This window comes from Polyodon spathula, chromosome 8 (genome assembly GCF_017654505.1).
Source record: "Polyodon spathula isolate WHYD16114869_AA chromosome 8, ASM1765450v1, whole genome shotgun sequence".
NCBI classification, from domain to species: domain Eukaryota; kingdom Metazoa; phylum Chordata; class Actinopteri; order Acipenseriformes; family Polyodontidae; genus Polyodon; species Polyodon spathula.
The window spans coordinates 20827032-20851177 of record NC_054541.1 but is presented as its reverse complement, the minus strand read 5'-3'; the positions used below and the strand labels follow the sequence as shown (position 1 = coordinate 20851177).

Below are 24146 nucleotides of genomic sequence, written 5' to 3'. Positions count from 1 at the left end.
ACTTTTATAACAGTGGTGCTCCCCTACATACAGCGCACATCAAGATTATAATGCAAACTATCTTTTGCTCATAACCTTTTATTACTTAATAATTGTAAGCAAGTAACCTATGACTGTATAGTTTAGTTACTGTCCAATTCCACATTCTCTTTATAAACTTTTGAGAAAAAGACAGTGCTGCTTCAATCCTTTCTTGGTATCCCACACTTCAGCATTGAGATATTGACAGCAGTACCTGGGCACTGCTTGTCCATTTTAGGTTGACTTGTGCATGGGAATAGGATGCTGTCCAACGTGTCATGGATGAACTTGGCAAGTTGACCTTATTGAAGGACAAGGTATGAGATGGGGATTTTGCCTGTAAGGGATGGCCAAAAAGGAAATATTTACTAAAGAAATCTTAAAACAATTACATATTTTCATATTGCACATCATAGTGCTAAACAAAATATTGAAGACTGAATAAGTTGGATAAGCTGAACAAGATGGCGCTCATTTTAAAAGATTTGATGCAAAAATTAAGAAAAATGGCACAAAAAATACAAATGTGGCAAAGAACTTCGTGCTTTCATTAAAGATTAAACACCTTCCATGGTAAATATTACATTTGTGACCGTCATTTGGTAAAAGGCTTTTAAACCCTTGACCTTTCCCTTCTTAAAGACAGTCTTTATTTCCCCTCCCATGTTTCCGGTCAGCACTCTAAAAACAAACCTCTTCACATTTGGTACTACCTAGTTAAATAAAGGATAGGCTAGTTGACAACTGCACTAAAGGATTAAAAATCTGAGATTCTGGTTGCTCTGGAAAAGAGCTAAACTGTGATGAGGACTCTTTACTGAGTGCCTGTGTTTCCTCACCAGGATCAGGCAGCGAAGGATAAGGCCCTCCAGAGCATAGCCACCATGTCCTCTGCCCAGATCCTCTCTGCCAATGCCTTCCAGAGCAAGCTGGCACTGCAGGCACTGCCCCGGCCTGCCTACCCTGCAGCCACTGGGGTACGTGGTTAAAATTCTGCAGATAGAGATGCTGGTCTTCTATGAATGAGGTGCATGCATTTGAATAAACAACAAGCGTGCCCCAAAATATGCAGATATTTTTGTAACTGTCATCGCTGGTCCTAATTTGATGCAACATACAGTGAATGTAAGGAAGAGTAACCTACTTACCTGTAATTTATATAAAGTGACACGAAGAAATATAATACACACTGTTAGTGTAGCATGCACCTCTTTTTTTAATGCAAATGTCTACATAGTGGGGAATGCTTTGAGTGTACTATGCACCCTGAAATAAAGTAACCCTTACTAAAATGATTTAGAGGAGATTTGATTGAAATTTAACCTAGAACATGGAAGGGTTAAGGGAGATGTGATTGAAAGTGTAAAAATCCTAAAATGAGTTGATGAAGCTAACAGTAGTGAATATATTAACCATAGCACATAGACCGGGACCAGGCATAGTTGGACATTATGCTTATTTACACAGAATGTGTAAAGTGCATGGAACAGGTTGCTAAGTTACATTCCTCCTATGGAATCTTTGGTTTTCTTTAAGAGCTGGCTCGGCAAAGTTATGGTATATCAATCGTCCAGTTGGAACCTGGCAAGAATTAATTGGCCAAATTGCTCCTTTGCAACTGTTCTCAAGTTCTTACACTCCAGTTTCTTCAGGTACCCTGAAGACATTTTTAAATTACATTCAGGATGATTTTGTAGGGCTTTCTTTAAGTTGAAAACCAAATCTCTCTCTCTCTCTCTCTCTCTCTCTCTCTCTCTCTCTCTCTCTCTCTCTCTCTCTCTATATATATATATATATATATATATATATATATATATATATATATATAATTTTTAAACCAAAAAGGACGATTGGCAAGCAAAATTTAATTAAAAAAGAGAATGGTTGATAAACAAATTAAATGTGACTGATAGATAAATTGGAACAAGGTTCTCCAACCTGCATGGCTCCTCTTTTAAGATATGGGATTGTTTTATTTTTTAAATCTTGTTCTTCATTTCCAGTTATGGCATGCAGCTCTACAAGGCCAACCTGCGGCCTCCCATGAGTGAGTACTGGGGTTAACCCTTCACTCTCTTTTTATATTATATAATATATATATATATATATATATATATATATATATATATATATATATATATATATATATATATATATATATAACATAAACAATTTATACTTGTTGATTACGCTTCGGATACCACACCTTGAAAATCGAGTGATACAAGCTATTTCACTCAGTGTTTTTCCTTCTTTATGCAGGTCAAGGTTATTAGAATAGTAGAAAACACTAGTGGTGGCTTTGAGTAAATTATTGTTGCTCATAATGCATGGTGTGGAAGTGCTTTAAGGGAGTATAATGTAGGTATAGGTGTCTTACTGTTGTTTGTGTTCTGGGCTACAGTGTGGAAGGCTATAGGCCACGTACACAAAGTATTTAAACACTGCTGACGATCAAAAAGTTTTTTTCCATATATATATATATAATATATATATAATATTATCATATTATATATATATATATAATTAACAACAAACAGTTACTGTAATAAAGCTTACAATAAATGACTCATGAGGTTAATTAAAGCGCTCCTACATGCACAGTAGTCATCTCATGCCAGTTCTGTTAGTGTTTTTTCATTCTACAAAAAGATTGTGCAAACAGTCATGGTGGCAAATGCATTGTAAATATACCCCTAAATCTTCAGAACCAACCACAGTCATGTGATCACTAACAACTGATCAGAGCACTTAGTTTGCCCCTGACATGTTGTAAAAGAGGTTACTGCTTGGCATATTTTGATGAGCTTGTGTTTGGGCTCAAAATACTATTCTAAAATGACAGCACTCACATTTAACCGCATCTCTTGTTTTTTAGTATGAAACCTTTCTCACAACAGACCTACAACATTCAACCACCTGTCGCATCTTCAGTCACAGGTAAATATGATGGCAGTGATACTGACATAGTGGTTTCAACACAGCAAGGGGCAGTGACTGCCAACACAGAGCATTATGTCTAATGCAGTACAGCTTTGAATTTATTTGTATTCCGTTGCTAAGCCTGATCATAGCTGTGTAGTGAAAACTAGTCCATTGGCTTAATGCCATTGGCCCCTTATAGGAGACTGTCTCATGAGACGTTAATATGAGGTTATGTTGTCCTAACATTATGTGTAACATGAAGAGAAGTATAACTAGGAAAATATAAACAAGGACAATTATTTATTAAGATTTCAGAATCTACACTGAAATCTGGGCTCGAAAAACTAGACTTACGAGACATTACAAACCTCAGAACTTATCCTCCATTAAGCTCTTGGGGGTCACTATCACATGTTGGTTGACTGTAACATTCAGATAGGTTGTCTAGCTTTTAAAATACTGAAATGGAAGGAAATCTAAACATTAATAAGGTACATTACTGTAATCTGATTTGAATATTTAAGAGAACAATAAAACACTGTGCAGAAGTTTCTAATAGCAGTAAAACTATGGTTATTGGGCATTACCTCGGTAGTTAACCCTTTCTGTATGGTAGCTATACTCTTACCTTGCAGACATGGCACACTACCAGATGGTAATGCTCTCTAAACAGGTTTCCTAAATTCAACACCAGCAATATGAACACCATATCCATAAATGACTTGCATCATTTCTTCATTTTACATGCTTTTTTGTTCACATAAATTCAATACCCCACAATACAATACCCTTGGCCTAACCGATGACTGCCTGCCGATTTGTCCAATGTATTTGAGCCTCTTCCCTCCTGTCTGCCCCGCTCTGCAGGCTATGAGACTCCAGTGGGACTCGCCACCTCCCCCTCAGCCCCTCCCTGGCAGGGCCGCAGCATTGCCAGCTCCAAGTTCCGAATGCTGGAATTCTCAGCCTTCCTGGAGCAGCAGAGGGATCCTGATACAGTAAGCTGGACTCGTACTTTGATGTGCATGCTTTATATGGATATATGTAGAGTGCTCTCTCCTTCACTGGTTTGATTTAAATGGGTATTCTGACTCAGAAAGCCCAGGCCAACCATAAAAAGCAGTGGTTTTCAACGCTGGTCCACAAATACCACAAATGGTTCAGATTTTTGTTTTCTTCTTTAACTGTGTACTATAGTTATGATCGCAGAGAAATCACAGTTGCTAAAGTTTATGAGACTGTTATTAAGTGCTGCCTTTTGTGAACGGACAGATATTTTTCTCATGTTTGAAGCAGTAGCCTGTTTAAAACTAATAATAATGGAAGCTTAGTCTTGTCAGATTTCTGAAGCTAAGCAAGATTAGTTTGAATGGGGAATTAGGGACTGCAGAAGGCCAACCCTAGACATTGTCTCTCTGGATCTATCCTGCATAAATATGTTATTATAATAGCTAGCACCAAGTGTGTGAATTCACAGCCACACAACATTTGCAATTAAAGGCAAAGATGAGTTCAGTAGCTGCTCTACATTTCTACTTACGTACCATAGATACTTGATCAGCCAATGTATCTTAATAGAAGTAAGACACATCGCCATCTAGTGATCTACCACTTTATATCAAGTTGCCTTTTGCAGTATATTGCTTTGCACTTTCTAACATAAAGACACTTTGGCTGATCAAGCCTCTAAAACATATGTTTATGGCAGAAACTAGAACTGAAAACAGCCCTGAACTCATAATCAAAGCAACTTAACTTAGACTGACCAAAAGAAAAGAACAGCTCTATCTGAGCAAAGGAAGCACTCAGAATGATTGAAAAAAGAAAACCTCAGGGAAATGTCATTTGAAGCTTCTAGCTCTTTAATATGTTGTTTTTTAATTGATCATGCTTTTTGGGAGTTCAGAGGAGATTTCACTCAATTACCCCCCCCACCCCCCACCCCCCGTGTGATTCTGCAGTATAACAAGCATCTGTTTGTCCACATCGGTCAGTCAAACCCCACGTTCAGCGACCCCTACCTGGAGGCAGTGGACATTGGGCAGATTTATGATAAGTTTCCAGAGAAGAAGGGAGGCTTGAAAGACCTTTTTGTGAAAGGACCAGTCAATGCATTCTTCCTCGTCAAATTTTGGGTGAGTTTTCTGTTTAAAAAAGTACAGCACAGTGAGTCACAAATTGCTCCTGTTCGGATTCCATTTCTGTCCCATAACCGCTGGGTGTAAGACAAGGGCAGTTCTCTCCCTAAACTGTACTTGTCATGATCATGCATTTTCTTTCCTATAGGCTGGTTGATCTTAAGAAATAGAGCAGTGCTACATTTCACTTGGAAGGGTAGGGACCTATACTGTTTAATTTTTTAAAAAATATATATTTAAGAAAGTTGTTACATTCAGAATACCATTTAGAAAAAAGGTCATTTTAATAATGAAACCCGACTGGTTGAGCTGAACAATCAGGTGCTAGAATAGTGAGTGGGGATTTCTTATGAGATGTCTCTGTAAATCACCTTTTATAAAGGTGTCTGCTACATAAGCAAATAATAATAATAATAATAATAATAATAATAATAATAATAATAATAATAATAATAATAATAATAATAATAATACATCTTTGTTTTGTTATGGTGTCGAGGTGGTCAATCTAAAGTATGTTATTAAATATTTTGGAGCTTTAGTTTTTGGGGGGGTGGAAACTTGGGGGTGACACTGCAGTGTTGCAGGGGAACAGTCATGTGACTGCATCACGTGAGAGGCTGTCTGCATATGCCTTGTGAGACCCGACACTGTGTGTTCTGTCTGTGATCTGCACCCTCTCCAATTGCCACAGCCGTTTATCATGGTGTTATCAACAGGACTAAACACTAATATAAGCATTGTTAATATAAACACTAATATAACAATTCATTACTTTTTTGCTCCAGTAATATTTTTTTATGGTGGGGTGCCACGCCATCATTTATTACCTGAAGTCAATACAGTGTTGTAGTTGCCTAATTGCTGTCATTCAGTGTCAGACAGTTCACAGTGCATATGCCTCAGTCACACAGCACAGGTCGAAGTGATGTAATAAATGAATGGCAGTCAAACAGTAAAGTGCCCTTCTCTCTGATCCCTATGAGGAGCTGTGTTTTTATTCAGTGTATACAGATCTGCTCGATAAGGAAAAAATCAAACCAGTATTTTTTTTCATTCAAATGCCCCAAGGCTGTGAAGTACAGCTTTCCGGTAGCTAATCACACCTTCTTGTTTGAGGAATTTGACAAGAGGAATTGTTAACCCTTTCAGTTTTCATGTTCTTATTTATTTATCGTATCATATTTCATGGGATTGCGACCCGTACTTCGTTTTTATGTACTGTTAACGTTTGCTTTTGTAACACGTTGGATTATAAATAACTTTTGGATTTCAAGTAACTGATTTGGCTGCCACGTGAGAGAGAGAGAGAGAGAGAGAGAGAGAGAGAGAGAGAGAGAGAGAGAGAGAGAGAGAGAGAGAGAGAGAGAGCGAGCCAATCAAATCAAAATCAGCATTACAAGAGCCAATCAAATCATGTGAGAGTCGCCACAAGGGTTCTACATTCTATTTTAAAAGTGAATATATATATATATATATATATATATATATATATATATATATATATATATATATATATATATATATACACACACACATACAGTACCAGTCAAAAGTGTGAGTACACTTGCTCGAAACTAGTTTTTTTTTTTCATAATTGACAATGTTTTACGTCGTATACGTTTCTTTAGATACTTGAAAATGAAAACACATGTTACAATATACAAAACAAAACATAAGGAGTATCAAAGCAATGAACAAGAAAATTGAAATTTGTCTCTAAATCTTGGATTCCTCAAAATAGCCTCTCTTTGCCTTAATAACAGTCTCACAAACACGAGGCATTTGGTTAACAAGTTTAAGCAGGAAATCACCCGACATGTCTTCCCAGCTCTTCTGCAGCCATTCCCAGAGATGTAGGGCACTTATGGGTAGCTTTGCTTTGGCTCTTCTGTCTAGTTCGTCCAATACAAGTTCTATGGGATTGAGGTCTGGAGACTGGGCAGGCCAGGTCATTCCATTGAGTTGTCCTTTACTTTCCTTCTTCACCAGATAGTTCTTGCACAGCTTTTAGGTGTGTTTCAGATCATTATCTTGCTGAAGAACGAAGGACTGCCCAACTAGCCATAATCCTGATGGAATGTCCTCATACTATATATCTCAACTTATATAAGTACACGTATCATATAATGAAATATTAAGTGTTAATAGACAAGTTTATACATTTAAAAGCATAGATAATCATGAAAAACCTGGTTTCAAGCAGGTCTACTCAAACTTTTGACTGGTACTATATATATATATATATATATATATATATATATATATATATATATACACACACACACGCACGCGCGCACACACACACACATATATATATATATATATATATATATATATATATATATATATATATATATATATATATATATATATACTACTCACATACTAGTAAACCTTAGTTAGTATGTGCATTTTGACTTTTTGCATAAAGGTTAACTGTTTATAATGTGCCATTATTGGTTTTAGGATTTGCCATGGTTATAACTTACTCCATATACTAATCACTAATACAGAAAAATACAGAATACACATAGCAGGATATTAAACAGGTAATAAAACGATATGTATAAGACATCTAGAGATCTCTCCACTCAAGCTAGTGCAGTTTAGGCAAAATAACAGCAAGGAATACTTTATATAATGTTTTTATATGACATTTTTTTCCATGAGTTAAAGTAATATAACTCTTTTATAAATACTTTGATTTTTATGCCTGTGACCAGAAAAGGAAAGACGGTACAATTGAAGTGTGCAAGTACTGTCGAGTTATTATACATATTGTGACAGGAAAAAAAATAAAAACATAGGACGGACAGAAGGACAGATTTTAAAGACTGGGAACGCTGCTGGCAGGCGGAGGAGTCTGGTGTCCAAGGTTTCATCCCGTCACATTCTCTACACGACAATGCAGGAGCGTGATGTGTGTATAATAAGAAAGCGCTTGGAGGTGCAGAGAATGGCAGGGCTGCTCTTTGAGAGTGCAACCCGAGCACAGGCACCTGTCCCTCTGCTTGCTGCCTGACCCCCTCCAACACGCAACATTATTTATAGAGTGCCAGCCCAAACAGGCTGGAGCAGGGAGACTCACTGCAATGCAAAATGTAGCACATACATTAGATTTCATTATATATCACTCAGGCAAAGACTGTTTTTCCTGCCACCAAACAATACATTTATATTTCACTTGCTTAGAATTTTATGTCGAGTTGCGTGGGGTCCTAATACCTCATGCACAAGAAGTCAGTGGGGTCTGTTTCTCATGACAGAACTTAATCTAGCCACACTTAAGGTCCCCACACACCATACGCGATGTGATTTTTTAATTGGCGATGAGACACTTTTGCAGCGACATGACCATATACACCAGAAGCGACACAGAGGCGATGCGACAAGTTTGAAAACTGCCAGATCTGTACAACTGTTCAAAATGATCAAGACTGGTACATATTCATCAACATGATGTGGAAGTTATGAGTGTCTTCTCTGACGGTATTTCAACATATATGTATAGCAATAAATCACACCAGGCTTATCCAGTTCCTTTCAAAATGGACTCTTACATATTACCTTACAAATCTGTATCACTATAATTGTGAAGCCCTTTGTCATAAGCTCTAGGTATTTTTTCAACGATTATTGAAAAAAAAAAATTATTGTTTCCTCCGTCATTTTGGATACTGCTTTACCCTGCTGGACCACGTGCATTGAAGCTGTGCTCTGATTGCTCAATGCCCTAGTTGACACCCGTCAAATCTAAAAAAACGGGATTAAGTCCTCTTTACTTCACGTTGCTCCAGTACCGCCCTGGTTCCGCTCCTGTGTCACCTGTCATGTCACGTCACGTCACATATGGTTTGAAAGATACTTATCAGAAGTATAGGTTCTATTCATTTTGACTTGTCACTGTACAGTTCCACTTGTCGTATCATGTCTGGTTAAACTCTGCATTAATCCAGCTGAAAGTTTTTCCCCAGGCCTGATTTATTGACCCACCTATTAACATTACATACAGTAAAATACAGTGAAATGAGGGCCACAAAAAATAGCTTTATAAATATATATTAAGATCTGCCACTGTTTAGATCATTAAGCTAGAACCCAATGCAGCATGGTGACATGATACATTCACTTTACCTGACAAGTAAAAATCCAGCTAAACAATGAATAGCTAAATGATAAGGGGCTTCTGAGAATGTGCTCATGAGGGATAAGAAAGACGTGAACTGTTTTATTAACCCTTTCGCCAGACAGCAGATTTGATGCTGGTGGTTTTGTTTGGACATATTTATTAACAGATTAAAGTTTGTGAGGGGCAGTGGGGTGGGCACTGCTGCAGTCTAGGAGCTATACAGGTACTAGTGATCATTTTAACCATCATAAGAATGCAGATATTCCAAAACAATCACCGTAGAAGAATAAATGAGGATGGTCTTTTCAACTGTTTTGCCATTTGAAATAGTCAGGAATATTATAATTCATAAATAACATTTTGAAAATTGAACAGACTTTACTTCTCAAAAACATGGTGACTGCTCTTTCTACTCCTCCCCCTCCCTGTTTCTCCCTCTCTCCTTCCTTTTCTCTTCCTTCACACTGCACACACACACACACACACAAAGCACCTAACCACAAAAATGAGCTGTTTACTACAAGCATGTCACAGGGTTACCCTGCTGGGTTGGCATGACAATGGTGACAGGCTGTTGGTCTACATGGAAAGTGATGGCATTTTGGATTGGATTTTAGCCTCTGCCCAGTCCCGAGCCGCCTTTGGCCCTGTCTTAACAGATTGTCTTGCGCCTCTGAGATGCCAGGGGAATCACATTTCAGCCAATGTCTGTATATTTTTACATAGTAACATGTCTGAGTGATTGGATTAAACATTATGGGATTGTTTTATAGGATAAATTCTCTTACAGATATTTGAAGTGGTTCTATTAAGACAAGGCAAAATGGGTCAAATGAAGTTAAGGGGATCAGTAAATTATTATAAATTAGCAGATTATATTCAAATAAAAAAGCAGCAGGAGAATGAATGGTCTTTTAAATTGTAGGATTACTCAGGTAGGGTATATATGCATGCTAGTGGCTCAGTTACCTCCCTGCCTATAGATCTACAGGAGTTGGAGCAAAAATGAAAATCATCTGCCACAACACTGTCAACAGGGTGTATGGGTTTCATTGTTTCTGAGTTGGCAAGGTGTTAAAATTTTTCTGGAGGGATAAGCAACCAATCCTTCAAGGAAGATTGTGAAAATGTGCAGCAAATTTAAAGACGGCTTAGGTCTTTTTTGTGTAATATAAACACAGCCGTGCCAGGTCCAGCCATCTAAAACTGACCTGCTCCAGAGAGGGGCTCTGCAACGGCGTTGGTCGGTTTTTTGGTCAACTGTGAATGCAGCGGTACATGAGATGGCTCACTTGTACACTCATTTGTATACTCGTGGGCAACACTCTCTGTGTCAAACAGGCACAGACAACAGCAACAGGAACAAAAAATATCTTTGACAGAACGCTGAGAGATACAGAGGCAGAAGATTCCAAAATACAAACTTATATTTTTGTTATTATGGGAAAAGACATTTAATAATTCATGTGGGATAAATGTGAAACAAGCCTAGTTGCCACAAAACTTTTATTGTTAGAAATATTATTTTTCACACATATCTACAAACGTAACCGGTGATCGTATTTTGAAATTATCTGTTTTTTTTGTTCAGGCAATGGACCCGAATTTCGAAGAGTTTCATTTTTGGTGGAAACGCCAACATTTTTGCACAGGTTAATCGGTTAAAAATATCCACCTATTTTCTAAGGTAATCCTCCGTTTTAACTGCTGGCTGATCTTTTTTCATGAATAATTTCCTGCGGTTCTAAATAAATAAGTAATGAGCATTTAAGTGGATTTATCCACTACAATAATACTTACGGTTCAAATGTGTTAGCAAATTCTATATAAACACAATCGAAAATAATACCAAACCAGCAGAAAAAAATTGTCAAAACGTAAATGCGCACTATACCAGGTGTAAAGGCAAAAATGGCAAATTCTTGCTTATGGAGCTTGAGTTGATTGTGTCATGCGTAGTCTTATTGGAATTGCTTGTTTAACAACAAACATGATCGGAACACATTATGTGAGTTATAGGTTTGAAAGGAGGTATAACTGCAGTGTACAAAAATGAAAATTAATATAAACGTTTTTTTTTTTGGATGGTACACAAAAGGTTTAAATTAATCATTTATTTCAGGATGCTTAATTGTCCTGAAATACGCTTAATTACGCACTGAAACACATTTTTTTTTAAATCATGTAAACCTTTTGTGTACATCAAAACAAATATAAAAAAAATGTTCTTTCATTTTTATGTTATGATCCCAAGCTGAACTTACAAGTCTTGTGGAGACAATTTACTTTACCAAAGCTGATCTGAATAAAAACAAATACCAGAACAAGATCTGAACACCCCTTTGTGGCAAAGTGAGACTAGTTTCAATTATTTTCCACGGTAGCCCCAGATGTGTCAAACTATACTTTGGAAATACAAATTTAAAAAGTAATAAATAAATAAGTACATAAATAAATAAACACATTGCAGAGATATGCTTTTAAATAAAATAATCAAACCATCTGATTTATTTATTTCTATATTTTAGAAGTACTAAAGTGGGTTAAGTACTGTTTAATTGTTAAGTCAATATTGCAACAAGCATAATATCAAAATTCCAAAATTATAAAATATACAATAAAAAAAGGAACAAAATAATATAACAAGTACCACATATGCATCAAAGTACTGTATTGTTAAACTGAAGACAGTCCCTGAAGAGAAATTAAAGCTAACTTACTTTAAGTAATGTATTGTATTTATTGTATGTTCATCCACAACTTTAAGCACTCCATTATAAATCCTACTTAAAACTAGACAGCAACAGGAATTGTAAACTTGCTTGCTTTTTTGCAAAGGAAAATCCGCGCCTAACCAACACAGTATCAGCAAGTGCATAACAGCTAGTTTGTTATTCTTTCTTGTCGCTTCTTTTTGTTTCGGCTGCTCCGTCAAGCACTGGGAAGCCGAAATGGGAGTTGATTGCTTAGAGCCTGGAGGAAGGGCTGCCCTCAGCCATGGAATCCCTGAAGTTTCCCCCTAAAAAATAAAAAATATGTGAGTAGAGGGTTTTTCCTTACCTGAGTGCTGAGTGGTTAGTATTTAGTTCTGTGAGGCGCTTGGTCGGGTTGGAAAGGTTGGGCTCTCAGTTCGTATTTAGTTCTGCAGGTGAGTGGTCGGGTTGGAGCGGTTGGGCTCTCGGTTAGTATTTAGTTCTGCAGGTGAGTGGTCGGGTTGGAGCGGTTGGGCTCTCGGTTAGTATTTAGTTCTGTGGGTGAGTGGTCGGGTTGGAGCGGTTGAGCTCTCGGTTCGTATTTGGTTCTGCGGGTGGGCGGTCGGGTTGGAGCTGTTGGGCTCTCGGTTCCTATTTAGTTCTGCAGGTGAGTGGTCGGGTTGGAGCGGTTGGGCTCTCGGTTAGTATTTAGTTCTGCGGGTGGGCGGTCGGGTTGGAGCAGTTGGGCTCTCGGTTCCTATTTAGTTCTGCAGGTGAGTGGTCGGGTTGGAGCGGTTGGGCTCTCGGTTCGTATTTAGTTCTGCGGGTGAGTGGTCGGGTTGGAGCGGTTGGGCTCTCGGTTAGTATTTAGTTCTGCGGGTGAGTGGTCGGGTTGGAGAGGCTGGGCTCTTTCCCTCGGTGCAGTCATGCTCTGGGTGACGGGCCGTGTCTCAGCTGCTGATTTTCATTAAATTCAATATTTTGGGGGCAGGTGGCAGGCCGCCACTGTGGAGCACGATAATTATTTATTATTCATTTGTGGTTTGGCGGCCTCTTCTTTTCGGGAAGAGTTGGCCACAGCTACTTCCTATCTGTGGCACTGGGATGCATATAACTGTTCATGTATTTCCAGCCGGCCTCGCGCAGGCACTAACGGGCGAGGCCTCCAGCCAAATTTATCTTTCATTTGGGCTCTGACTGACCACCACAGTCATTGGGCCCTGAGCACCTTTTACAATTCATTAAATCATCTGCAATTACAATCAATAAATCATTCATAACGAGTTCTCTGTGCTGAAAAAGTCAATTTAACAAACCATTCTATTGTAAAGTGACCTGTCCAAGTTTACTACTTTATTCTGCATCATACAGAAAGCATGTTTTCCTTGTTGAAGTTTTTATTTCTACAACGGTAAGCCCCACGTATATATCTGAAGTGCAAAGAAATGTGTACCCCGTATCATTTCAATTTCTATCCCTAAATAACAGTTTAGTTCCATAATATATTTATAGATCATATAATTTCCTCCTGAACGGTTTGTTAAATTGACTTTTTCTTGTTCAGGTCTGTGTGAGTATGCTATTGTGATGAACCACGGTTCCCTCAGGCAGGGCTTCTCACAGGCGCGAACCTGGGACCTCCTGCACTGAAGCAGAGAGCTCATACCGCTGTACAAAAGAGCCGTCTCCCTTGCAGGAGCTGGTATCGGGCTTATGTCTTCATATTTGATTGCGACACCTACAAGCCTTGACCCCTACCCCTGTGCACTGTTTAAATTTAAAATAAATTTATTAAATAAATAAACTTACAAATGGGCTATTAGACAAGATAGCAAACGAAAGCAAATTCCATGTTAGACACGGAAGAATACATATGAATAAGAAGCCAACTTCAGCATCATCGCATGAACGCTTTTTCATTTTTTTTATTTTTTTTTGTGACAGGATAGCCGATTGGTGACGTCAGGAATAAAGAATAAACAAAGACAAGGTGACTGCGGTGTAAAGAGATGTGGCGTGCACCATTTTTATTTTTAAATACAAAAAGAAAATAAATATTTAAAGAAAAAGACATTTGCTCACAGAACCAAATAAAAAAGATAAACAAAAACAAGTCACAAACACAAAATACAACAAAACCCAGGTCACCCTCACTGATCCTGTATGTTTCATTTTAGTTCTGTTTCAAATTTCTCTCTCTCCTCTTGCTCTCCTGTATAGGAGCAGGGCTGTACAAGGCTACTAGCCCTGCTACAGTTTTTTTAATTTTGTAATTTTCCAAAATAGCCTATACTTTTGACACATTTGGTGCTACCCAGGAGAATAATTCAAATTAGTCTCACTTTGACACAAAGGGATGGCTGGATCTTCTTGAGGTAAAGAGAATGGTGTGCACCGCAATGGGATTGTATTTCAGCTTGAGATCATAATACACACACACACACACACGCAGGCACAAACACACAGACACAACGATTTGTTTGTAGTGTTTATGAGGACTTTGCATTGACTCTCACTATATTTTTATTTTCTATTCCTAACTCAAGTCAAACAAAACTCCACACTGGGTGAAAGTCAACAACACAAAATATTTGGGCACTTTTAGTTTGTTTTAAAAAACAATAATGACTGTTTAATATCTGTTTAAACACTTCAGGCGCTTGGCCTGTGTCCTCATAAGGTAGGTTTTGTCAGACTTTCCATCCTTGTGGAGACTTTATTGATCCAGCAAGCACTATAAACCTACACACACATACACATACACACACACACACACACACACACACACACACACACACACACACATACACACACAGCTGCTTCTAACATAGGATCCACGTTGAATGGTCTAACTTGCTGTCCCTGTTTTTTACTGGCGGATAGTCGTATTGACCATGCTGAAGCAGGCGGAAAGCTAACTGGTGGAAGCTTCCATTATCCAGCATTTTCGTCTTTGGAAAATAGACACAGATTCTTAGATCATTGCATATTCCACCAAAAGAAACAGTCAGAATAACTAATGAACCAGACTAGCATCCCGCCATGTTTAGAAAATATTGGATTGGTTGGGAAAAACGGGTGCAGAAAAAAACGGTCTAAATAATGCGGTCCTCCAGCGGATCTCCTTTGAAAATAACCCCCAATGTGTTTTGATTAGATGAGAATAGAAAGAAAACGAGTTGTTTTGATCTGCAATAAATACACCCGATGTTTAATTTTTAAATTATGATTGTGTTATTATATACTATTATTTTAATGACTTCAGAGTTGCTATGGCGTCTGTGAACTGGAGGGGGAAAAAAAAGCTTTTCACTCTAGAAATCTGGTAATCCTAGATGTGATGTATAAGCATGAGCTTCAGGTCCAAAAGCAGTTTACGTTTAAACTATGGTCTGAATTTGCTCCTAGAAGAGGATCTTTTGATTTACGAAAAGCTTTTTAAATTGTATCATCGATAGTACTGGGATGAATTGCAAATAAAGAGTGCTGGGGGGGTCGCAGGTGTTTCTTTTTTAGCTATTAACTAATGAGTAAGAAAATAAACAGGAGTTATTGTTTACATTTACATATAAATGTTTTCAAGGCTTTGCTCCCTTTCTGATGCCAAAATGTAATTTTAATTAGCACAGAATGACCACGTTGTAAAAACAGACAAGTGACACAATTGACAGATTTGTTCCACCTCTGTGTTTTGTTGAGGGGAAATGTCTCCACGCAAGGGGTAGTCGATATAATGTCATGAAGCATGGACTACAGTTCAGGCTATGTGCATGCATACTGGGCCAGCTGAGGTGTAAACGGGTGGCTCATATAATAAGAATTTTCTAATCTGATCAACTCTGAGCCAGTTCAGGTCTGAGCTGTAAGTGTAAACGCACTGATAGAGCCCTCGCTTGGTGCATCTGTAATTTGTGCAGTCATGGATACAGAAGCAAGCCAAGCAAATGCCTAATATAAGCCCTCCGTCAAAGTCTGTGAGCTTATTGACTCTCGGCAAGTCAAGTAGGCAAATGTTTTGGCTAATGCTTTACATTTTTTAAATGTACTTTATAATTTATGAAAAAGTTATGATGAGTTGTTTTGTGTTACATTCTAGAATACACATTTTCACATCAAATGCATCTGTCATGAGGGGTAGACAGCTTACACGTCTCTTTAACATCACAAGTGTTTGGATTTGTCTAATTCTTGTATTTCACACGACTTCCATTGAATGAAATGAGACTGGATGTCAGTAAACATTGTCTTTGGTGTTGGACAGGCGGATCTGAACACGAACATGCAGGATGACAGCGGCTCTTTCTATGGGGTCTCCAGTCAGTATGACAGCTCAGAGAACATGATCATCACCTGCTCCACCAAAGTCTGCTCCTTCGGCAAGCAGGTGGTGGAGAAAGTGGAGGTATGGAAGGGAGAGGTTGAGGAGCAATGTGAATCCAACACAGTATGAATTAAATTACCCTGCCACTATATTATGGATTAGGATTTGTTGTATTTGAAGTGTATTCAAGACTGCAACCAAGATTTTAATCCTAGTTGCAATTTATACATATCTAACATAAGGCTACCGGGCACAAAAACTTTAGCAACAGTGTAGATAAGAACAAGTGTATACTAACACAGTTGATAAAAACACTTTTTAAACACCTTTGATTTTAGAGTTGCAAAGTCCAAGGCATAAAGAGGATTTGTTTCTTTAAATGTACCTGGCCTTGAGCTAGCTTTGAGAAACCTTGTTGTCTGCATCCTTTATGCTTTCTCATTACATCACCACCCATTTCTATACTGTACTAAAGAGTTGCTAAAACCAACAACCTTAAACATTATCTTAGTAAGATGACTGAAAATGTGTAAGTAACTGGAGAAACTAAATCTTCCCATAGGAATTATGTATTACTGTAGTTTGGATTGGCTTTACAATGGTTACCTATGCTGTATCATGCTTTAATACACTTTGCTGTGCTTTAACTATGGTTAACTTTTATACCACTTGTGATGATATGAGTCCATAAAGCCCAGAGCCTACACTCTCTTTAGTAAACTAGTAAGGTACTGTAGTGCAGCTGTGCACCATTTTCCAAGAGCGGGGGTTAAGACTGTGAGTCACAAGGAGGTCAAGTGACTGTCCCAAGGTCACACCGTCATGTAAGTGAGTAAGTGACTGAGCTTAAGGGATATGGAGATAGCTGTCTTTAATCCTTGGAAACTGGAGCATTGATCCCAGTCATTGGTTGTAAGAGAGAGGAGGCCCTGCAAGGCAAGGGTGGCAAGCTGGCAGGCAGGCATGTGACCTTACCTCTGCCAAGAGCCACACACTACTCTCTGTAACTCTGGCAGAGGCCCCAGCCCACATTTCATCAAACTGCACTAAAGGGGTGCCAGCAAACAGATCCAGTTACCCCAGGAAACCAAAGGTACCCTGTGCATGTGGCATTCTTTTTTTTTTTTTCACCTAACAGCTGTAGTCCTGAACAACTCAACATCATACAGATCAGAGGAAGCGTTTAATGTGCTGCACCCCGGTACCCTCTTGCCAGTTACTCAGAGGGCATGGTTTAAAAAAACTCAGTAGTTCTCCAGACATCATGAAGCTACTCCAAGTTGCTTCATGAGCGTACTAGATTCTAATACAGTAACATCTTTACAATCAACAAAGCCATCTTACCAGCCAGTAAACCCCAGTGAGGTTTTTTTTTAAATTTTGTTTTATTTAAAACAATGTAATGGCAGAGGCACCTTGATTAAGCAGCCACAGATTCCCTTCCCTTTAGTGGCTGCTTAATTCAGGGCTCACTGTATTGCAGTATAAGAAAAATATTTAAAAAAAGAAATAAATAATTTAAAAAAACCCACTACGGCTTTAAGTCACAAAGTATACTTTTGTAATCTTTTCTTTGGTAGACGGAGTATGCTCGGTTTGAGAACGGGCACTATGTGTTTCGAATTCACCGCTCCCCTCTGTGTGAATACATGATCAACTTCATCCACAAACTCAAGCACCTCCCAGAGAAATACATGATGAACAGCGTCTTGGAGAATTTTACTATTCTGCAGGTGAGCGGTGTGTCAGGGGTCCAGGAATTACAAATAGTAGAAACATTATAGTAGTAGAAAAATCTGCACAGCATAAATACACCTGCATGAACTACAAGAGTCATTGCCATTAACACACTTGAAGATCTATAGTCACAGTCATTTTGTTAATACAAATTACAAAAGTAAAACAATTTTAAACAAACCCCAACACAAAAATAACACTGATTCCCTGGGTCAGTTGCATTAACTATGCTTTTTACAAGGAAAAAACAAACCAAATAAATATAGCTTTTAGATCCATTGGTATGAAAAAAACATTGTGCTGGTGTGAACACCTAGAAGAGCAGACTAACCACGTGGTGAGCGGTTTGCACATTTCTTAACTGGATGCTTAGTGGGTGCGTGACACATTGCAGCAGTGAGGCCATGTAACTGAACATTCGAAACTGGGAAGAAGAAAAGAAGAAAATTGAGGATAAAATAATTGGGAATTTTCAGTGTATCCATAACTATTAAAAACTGAAGTGAAGTGAAGTGAAGTGGTGAAATCAGAAATACTAAAAGAAACTAAAAAAGCATGAAAATAAGTCTTTTTCAGTGTCTTGAAATGTTGGGATGGTTTGAGATTCACTATGTATATTATTTTGGAGTGTAGACTCTCCTGAGCGATAAAGTGTCTCTCAATGGTCAGCTTAAGAAGAGTGTTTGTAATTATGAACAGGTGTGAGAGGCTGCTGACGTAGACAAAAATGAACACAAGCATAAGAGAAACATAACAAATAATATAAAATACTATTTAATTATGCCATTTTCCATTCTTAAGTAGTAAATAATAGACGACCCTTGCATTTGAAGACATTGAAAAAGAGTATAATCAGAATGTTTGTTAATTAATTAATTTATTGATTATGTTTCTTTTACCAATTCTAAACTCAACCCTTTCAGATGTATACAGGGTGATTCATAATAATAATACATGTCATTGTTTTGCATTGTTTTCAATTCTACTTAAATGTTGACATTATTGAACAGCCCTCGTTTCACCCTCCACTCAAGCTCCAAAAAACCTGTATAATCACCCTGTATAAAAATAGAAGCTGTTTCATTAATAAAGCTCCACTAAACATTTGTAAAGTAACAAAGTGCTGTATTTTTTTGTTTTTTGTGGTTTTTTGTGCAGGTGGTAACAAACCGAGACACACAAGAGACACTGCTGTGCATTGCCTATGTTTTTGAGGTGTCCACCAGCGAACATGGTGCCCAGCACCACATCTATAGACTGGTCAAGGACTAGGAGATTGGGAGATAAGACTGACCCCCATCCAACTACTTCTACTACTGCTGCAACAAACACAACCGACGGTCAAGAGTGAATGTGTGTTTTTGGTGCCTAAACTTTCCAGTAAACAAGACAATTGATCATTGCAAACACTTAGAACATTTAAAGAGGATAACAAATACAATTACTGATGGATCTTTTGTGGTAAAAAAAAAAAAAAAGACAAGAGAATTGCATGGACTGTTCTACAAGTTTTCCAGTTTGTATCTGTTACTTTTTTCCCCCTATGTTTGCATGGGGAACTGAGCAAAGGGGTGTTTTCTTGCAGTATTAACCTACCACAAAAATTTAATGAAAGGCGAGGATGGACAATGGCATGGTGAGCTGCAGGGAGGTGTCTCTGTCCTGATAGATTCCTTCAGTGTATTTTGCTGGCTGGCCTGCTGTAAATGAAATGTAGGTCATATAAAAGGATATTACTTCAAGTGATCGTAGCTAAACAAAGGAATGCCATAAATTTGTTTTGCACTTCTATTAGCTACAGCGGCCTCAGATGTGCAGTTTTGAAAGAAACATATGCTAGAGCAAACATGCATTTTCATTTTAAAACATGACAGCTGACACTACGCACTGTAAAAGCAAGTTCTTGGGTTTTGTGTCTTCCTCACATGAAGTCTCTTACTGTTTCAAATCCTAGGTCGTCTCACCTCTGCCTGGTATTTGGAGTGGAAGCATAGCTGAGAACTTGTCAGTCAATAAGGGAATCTGGTTGGTAAAAGGCAGCAAAGGGGTGGAGGCATTTTACTCACCAGGTGAATTGACCTTGGAAGTGCAACTCTATCTGAAAGCATGGCTTTTTTCCCACTTATTGCAGAACCAAATATTATGTTTTAAATATAAATACCAGTTAACTTTAACATGTGTTTCTTTCAAAATGCCACCTCTGAAGCCTATATAACAAATGAAAGTGCACATCAGGTTTTTAAATTACCATATTGAGGCCTATTCAGTTTTAAGTCTTTTTTAAACTTGGATTCAGGTTTTTTTTTAGTTAGGGGGCTGATTCACATTGGCGCATGAGCAAGAGCTGCTGTACACAGTGATGCCCACTACAGTAAAGACTCTTCATACGCTGTGTTAACATGGCTAACCATTGAGCTTCACGCTCATTTCATGATGCTGCTTTTAAAAAAAAAAAGTAATCTTGCTTGCTGCAGAAAAGGGAAACCGTGCAGCAGAGCGTGAATTTGGGTCGTCAGAGATGTGTTTTCAGAAGATGGAGACGCAATTGAAAGGCTAGTTGTCCTTGCAAATGTGACAGAAAGTCCAGTTGGCCAATTAAATAAAGGAGGACAGTAAAACTGACTGCCATTCAGTACTGTAAGTACTGTACTATACATATTTTATTTTCCCATTTGTAATATCATTGGTTACTTCCTCTAATGCAGGGCTTCTCAAACTCGGTCCTGGGGACCCCCAGTGGCTGCAGGTTTTCATTTCAACCAAGCTCTCAATTACTTAATTAGACCCTTAATTGAACTGATAATTTGCTTAATTAGACCTTTTTACTTGTTTTCAGCTCTTAAACAGTTGCAGTTCAAGTTACTTATAAAATGTTATAGCTAACTCGAAATATGCAAACTGTTCAAGCGCTGAAAACAAGTCAAAAGGTCTAATTAAGCAAATTATCCGTTCAATTAAGGGTCTAATTAAGTAATTGAGAGCTCGGTTGGAATGAAAACCAGCAGCCACAGGGGGTCCCGAGGATCGAGTTTGAGAAGCCTGCAGGTGTAATACACTGCAGTGGTCCATGCTGGCACCAAGAAATGAAAAGGTTTAACTGTAAATGATTGTGTTTTTGCATTGAGTTAAACTTGAATTCAGGGTCTTTTTTTATTTTGGGTTTGGGGGTGCAACTTGAATTCAGAGATGAGTACATACAACAGTTTTTTTTTAAACTACAATCCCTTTAACAATGATAAGTTAGGACTGCTATACTGCAGTAATATTATTTGTTAAACATAAATAGAACCAGGCAATACACATATGTCTGTGTCTGTCCATTACAAATAACTATCATACTATTATTCAATTTAAAATTGAATTTAAATGCTCTGAATTATTTCTCTTTTGCAATGTATGCTATTCAAGCGCAGTCCAGTACTAGGAAAGTTGAACAGCTTACCTTATTTTAAATACTATGATTTGTAATTATGTAGTATACTGTGTTATTGGTATCTGTTATAAGAGATTATATACAATAGCAAAAAAAAAAAAAAAAAAAACTATGGAAAAAGTGTATAATAGTCCTATTATTTCTAATCACATTCTATACTTGTTAATAGCATAATTAATAACATGTTTATAGATTGTTTAGAATCACTGATATAATTGATACCTAAACTGAAGTGTTACCTAAAATTGTACTTGTTAGTTCACTGAGCAGTAATTACAAATCAACCAAAACAGTTTTTGGTTCCCCCTTATGTTGCTTTGGAATGGCTTGCTATACTGTATCAAGTCTAGCCAGAAAGTCTTAGTCATACCAAATTAGCTTTACTTTTTAGGATCCATAGAAATATAATTACTGTACTGCATAGGAGGGCAGCTCCTTTCAGGCTACACCTGTCCTTCCCTTAAACAAATATTCTTATACTAATAACTACGCCGTCACCTTGCTGCTATTATTATTATTATTATTATTATTATTATTATTATTATTATTATTAATTAGTCATTTAGTAGACGCTTTTATCCAAAGCGCCGCACAGAGACTAGGGGATGAACTATGCATCAACAACAACTGATGCAGAGTCACTTACAATAGGACCTTCTGGTTTTACGATTCATGAATAGGTATGCACTTCTGAGTGGCAGTAGTACATGTACTGTAGTTATGAGATGTAGTAACTAAGCAGGAATTAAGAATGGCTTTTTGTTAAGGATTGAACTCAGGACTTACTTTACTATCCATACACTTGCTTGTTTGCCCCACTACAACACTGACACTTACCTACTGGCACAGGAAATTAGGGACAAGTCCACAAGTGCTTCGTGTTGTGTGAAGGTTGTGTTGAGGAATGAAGAGCATGATTGAGAAGGAGTTTTTGAAGAGCTCTCAGAGGACAATAGGCGGGCAGTCCTGCTGTTGAGTATTGGCCCTAGACACGTGGATTCAAATATCAACTGAATTTGCTACAATAGGTGCTGTTCTATAAAAACGGTTTACTTGTGATATATTTTACAGATGATGTTGGTATCACACAGCCTGGCGCAGATGGTGTGGAAATAAAAGATTCCCTGTTGCCAGGCCTTTCGGAGAAAGTGAGCTTGTGGAAAAGCAGCTTTCAGATGCGCTAGCTAACGGGTGCGGGCTGCTGCTCAAGACTTTGCAGAAACACAGCTGATAGAACTGCACAAAGTCTCACATTTTGACAGCTCACTTTCCAGAGCTTTATTTAAAGGGAAACTCATGCAAGGATATTTTCAATGCAGTATTATTGCTTTATTTCAGAAAAATAAAACTAAATTTGCGAAAAACCTCAATCTGGTTTTGTATTGTCCAAATTGTCATTAGTCACACACCAGTAAATACAGACAAATGTTTCTATTTCTTCACTAATTTTGTCAGTAAAAGGAAAAGTAATCACAAGTAGTAACAGACTTGCCAGATAACTTTGTCACGTTTATGCATTTCATCAAGGAAAGTGGTGATTTGATAGGTTTCAAAACTACTTTAATACATAAGGTCTTGCATAACAATTATCTGTGACTTACTGTTATTTCATAAGTTACGTTACATTTTTTATTTTCTTTACGTATACTTTATGGTCGTATTTAACTGCCCAATCAAAATATTGGAATCACCAGCAACTGCTGAGCTGCCACTCACAAGCCGTAACATAAAGCAGCACATTGAAGCACCCAGAAGTATTAGATTGTGGGCCCTAGTCCCAGATCTTTAACTTGTAAGTTATTTAAACAATAATTTTTTAAAGGATTAAAGAAGTTTATTTAGGTTTCATATATACAAAACTTTATTTAATCTATTAAAACATACTTCAGCAAAAACTCAAGTTAAAAACCATGTACTGAGATACTTCTTAAACACCTTGGATATGACTGTATGCCTATTTGTAGCTCTTACTAACCTGCTAATTTAGTAATTCAGACCATTAGACACATAGTAAAAGTAGTAGTTCTTAGTAGTGTACTACAGTATACTATTTGCAGTAATAAACTATATTGTTAGTTATTAGTTAGTCTTCCCTACTGAATGCAGTAGGGATTCAAGGAAATACATGCACATTGATTAGGGAGTGGTTAACATGTAGAAAACAGAAAGTACTGATTCGAGGAGAAACCTCAAAATGGAGCGAGGTAACCAGTGGAGTACCACAGGGATCAGTATTAGGTCCTCTACTATTCCTAATCTACATTAATGACTTAGATGCTGGTATAGTAAGCACACTTGTTAAATTTGCAGACAACACAAAATTAGGAGGAGTGGCAAAACCTGTTGCAGCAGCAAAGGTGAATTAAAATGATCTAGACAGCATTCAGAATTGGGCAGACACATCGCAAATTACATTTATTAGAGAAAAGTGTAAGGTACAGTCACACCAGCGTTGTCTTGAGGCTGTGATAACAGTCACACTGGCTTTGTATTAGGGCTGTGATAACAGTCACACCGGCTTTGTCTTGAGGCTGTTATAACAGTCACACCAGGAGTGTTTTGAGGCTGTGATAACAGTCACACCAGGACTGTTTTGAGGCTGTGATAACAGTCACACCAGGTCTGTCTTGAGGCTGTGATAACAGTCACACCAGCTTTGTATTAGGGCTGTGATAACAGTCACATCAACTTTGTATTAGGGCTGTGATAACAGTCACATCAACTTTGTCTTGAGGCTGTGATAACA

The 24146-nt window shown here is 37.8% G+C and overlaps 1 protein-coding gene across 1 annotated transcript in view; it reads left to right on the top strand.

Moving 5' to 3' along the window:
- LOC121319583 (transcriptional enhancer factor TEF-3-like) overlaps positions 1-20719 on the top strand; it is a 41900-nt gene extending 21181 nt beyond the window's left edge. The window contains exons 4-10 of the mRNA XM_041257168.1: positions 2025-2068; positions 2900-2961; positions 3814-3944; positions 4908-5081; positions 16171-16311; positions 17811-17963; positions 19126-20719. Coding sequence (XP_041113102.1) covers positions 2025-2068; positions 2900-2961; positions 3814-3944; positions 4908-5081; positions 16171-16311; positions 17811-17963; positions 19126-19239 — 819 coding nt within the window. The 3' untranslated portion in view covers positions 19240-20719. The remainder of the gene's footprint in view (positions 1-2024; positions 2069-2899; positions 2962-3813; positions 3945-4907; positions 5082-16170; positions 16312-17810; positions 17964-19125) is intronic.
- The last annotated feature ends 3427 nt before the right edge of the window (positions 20720-24146 follow it).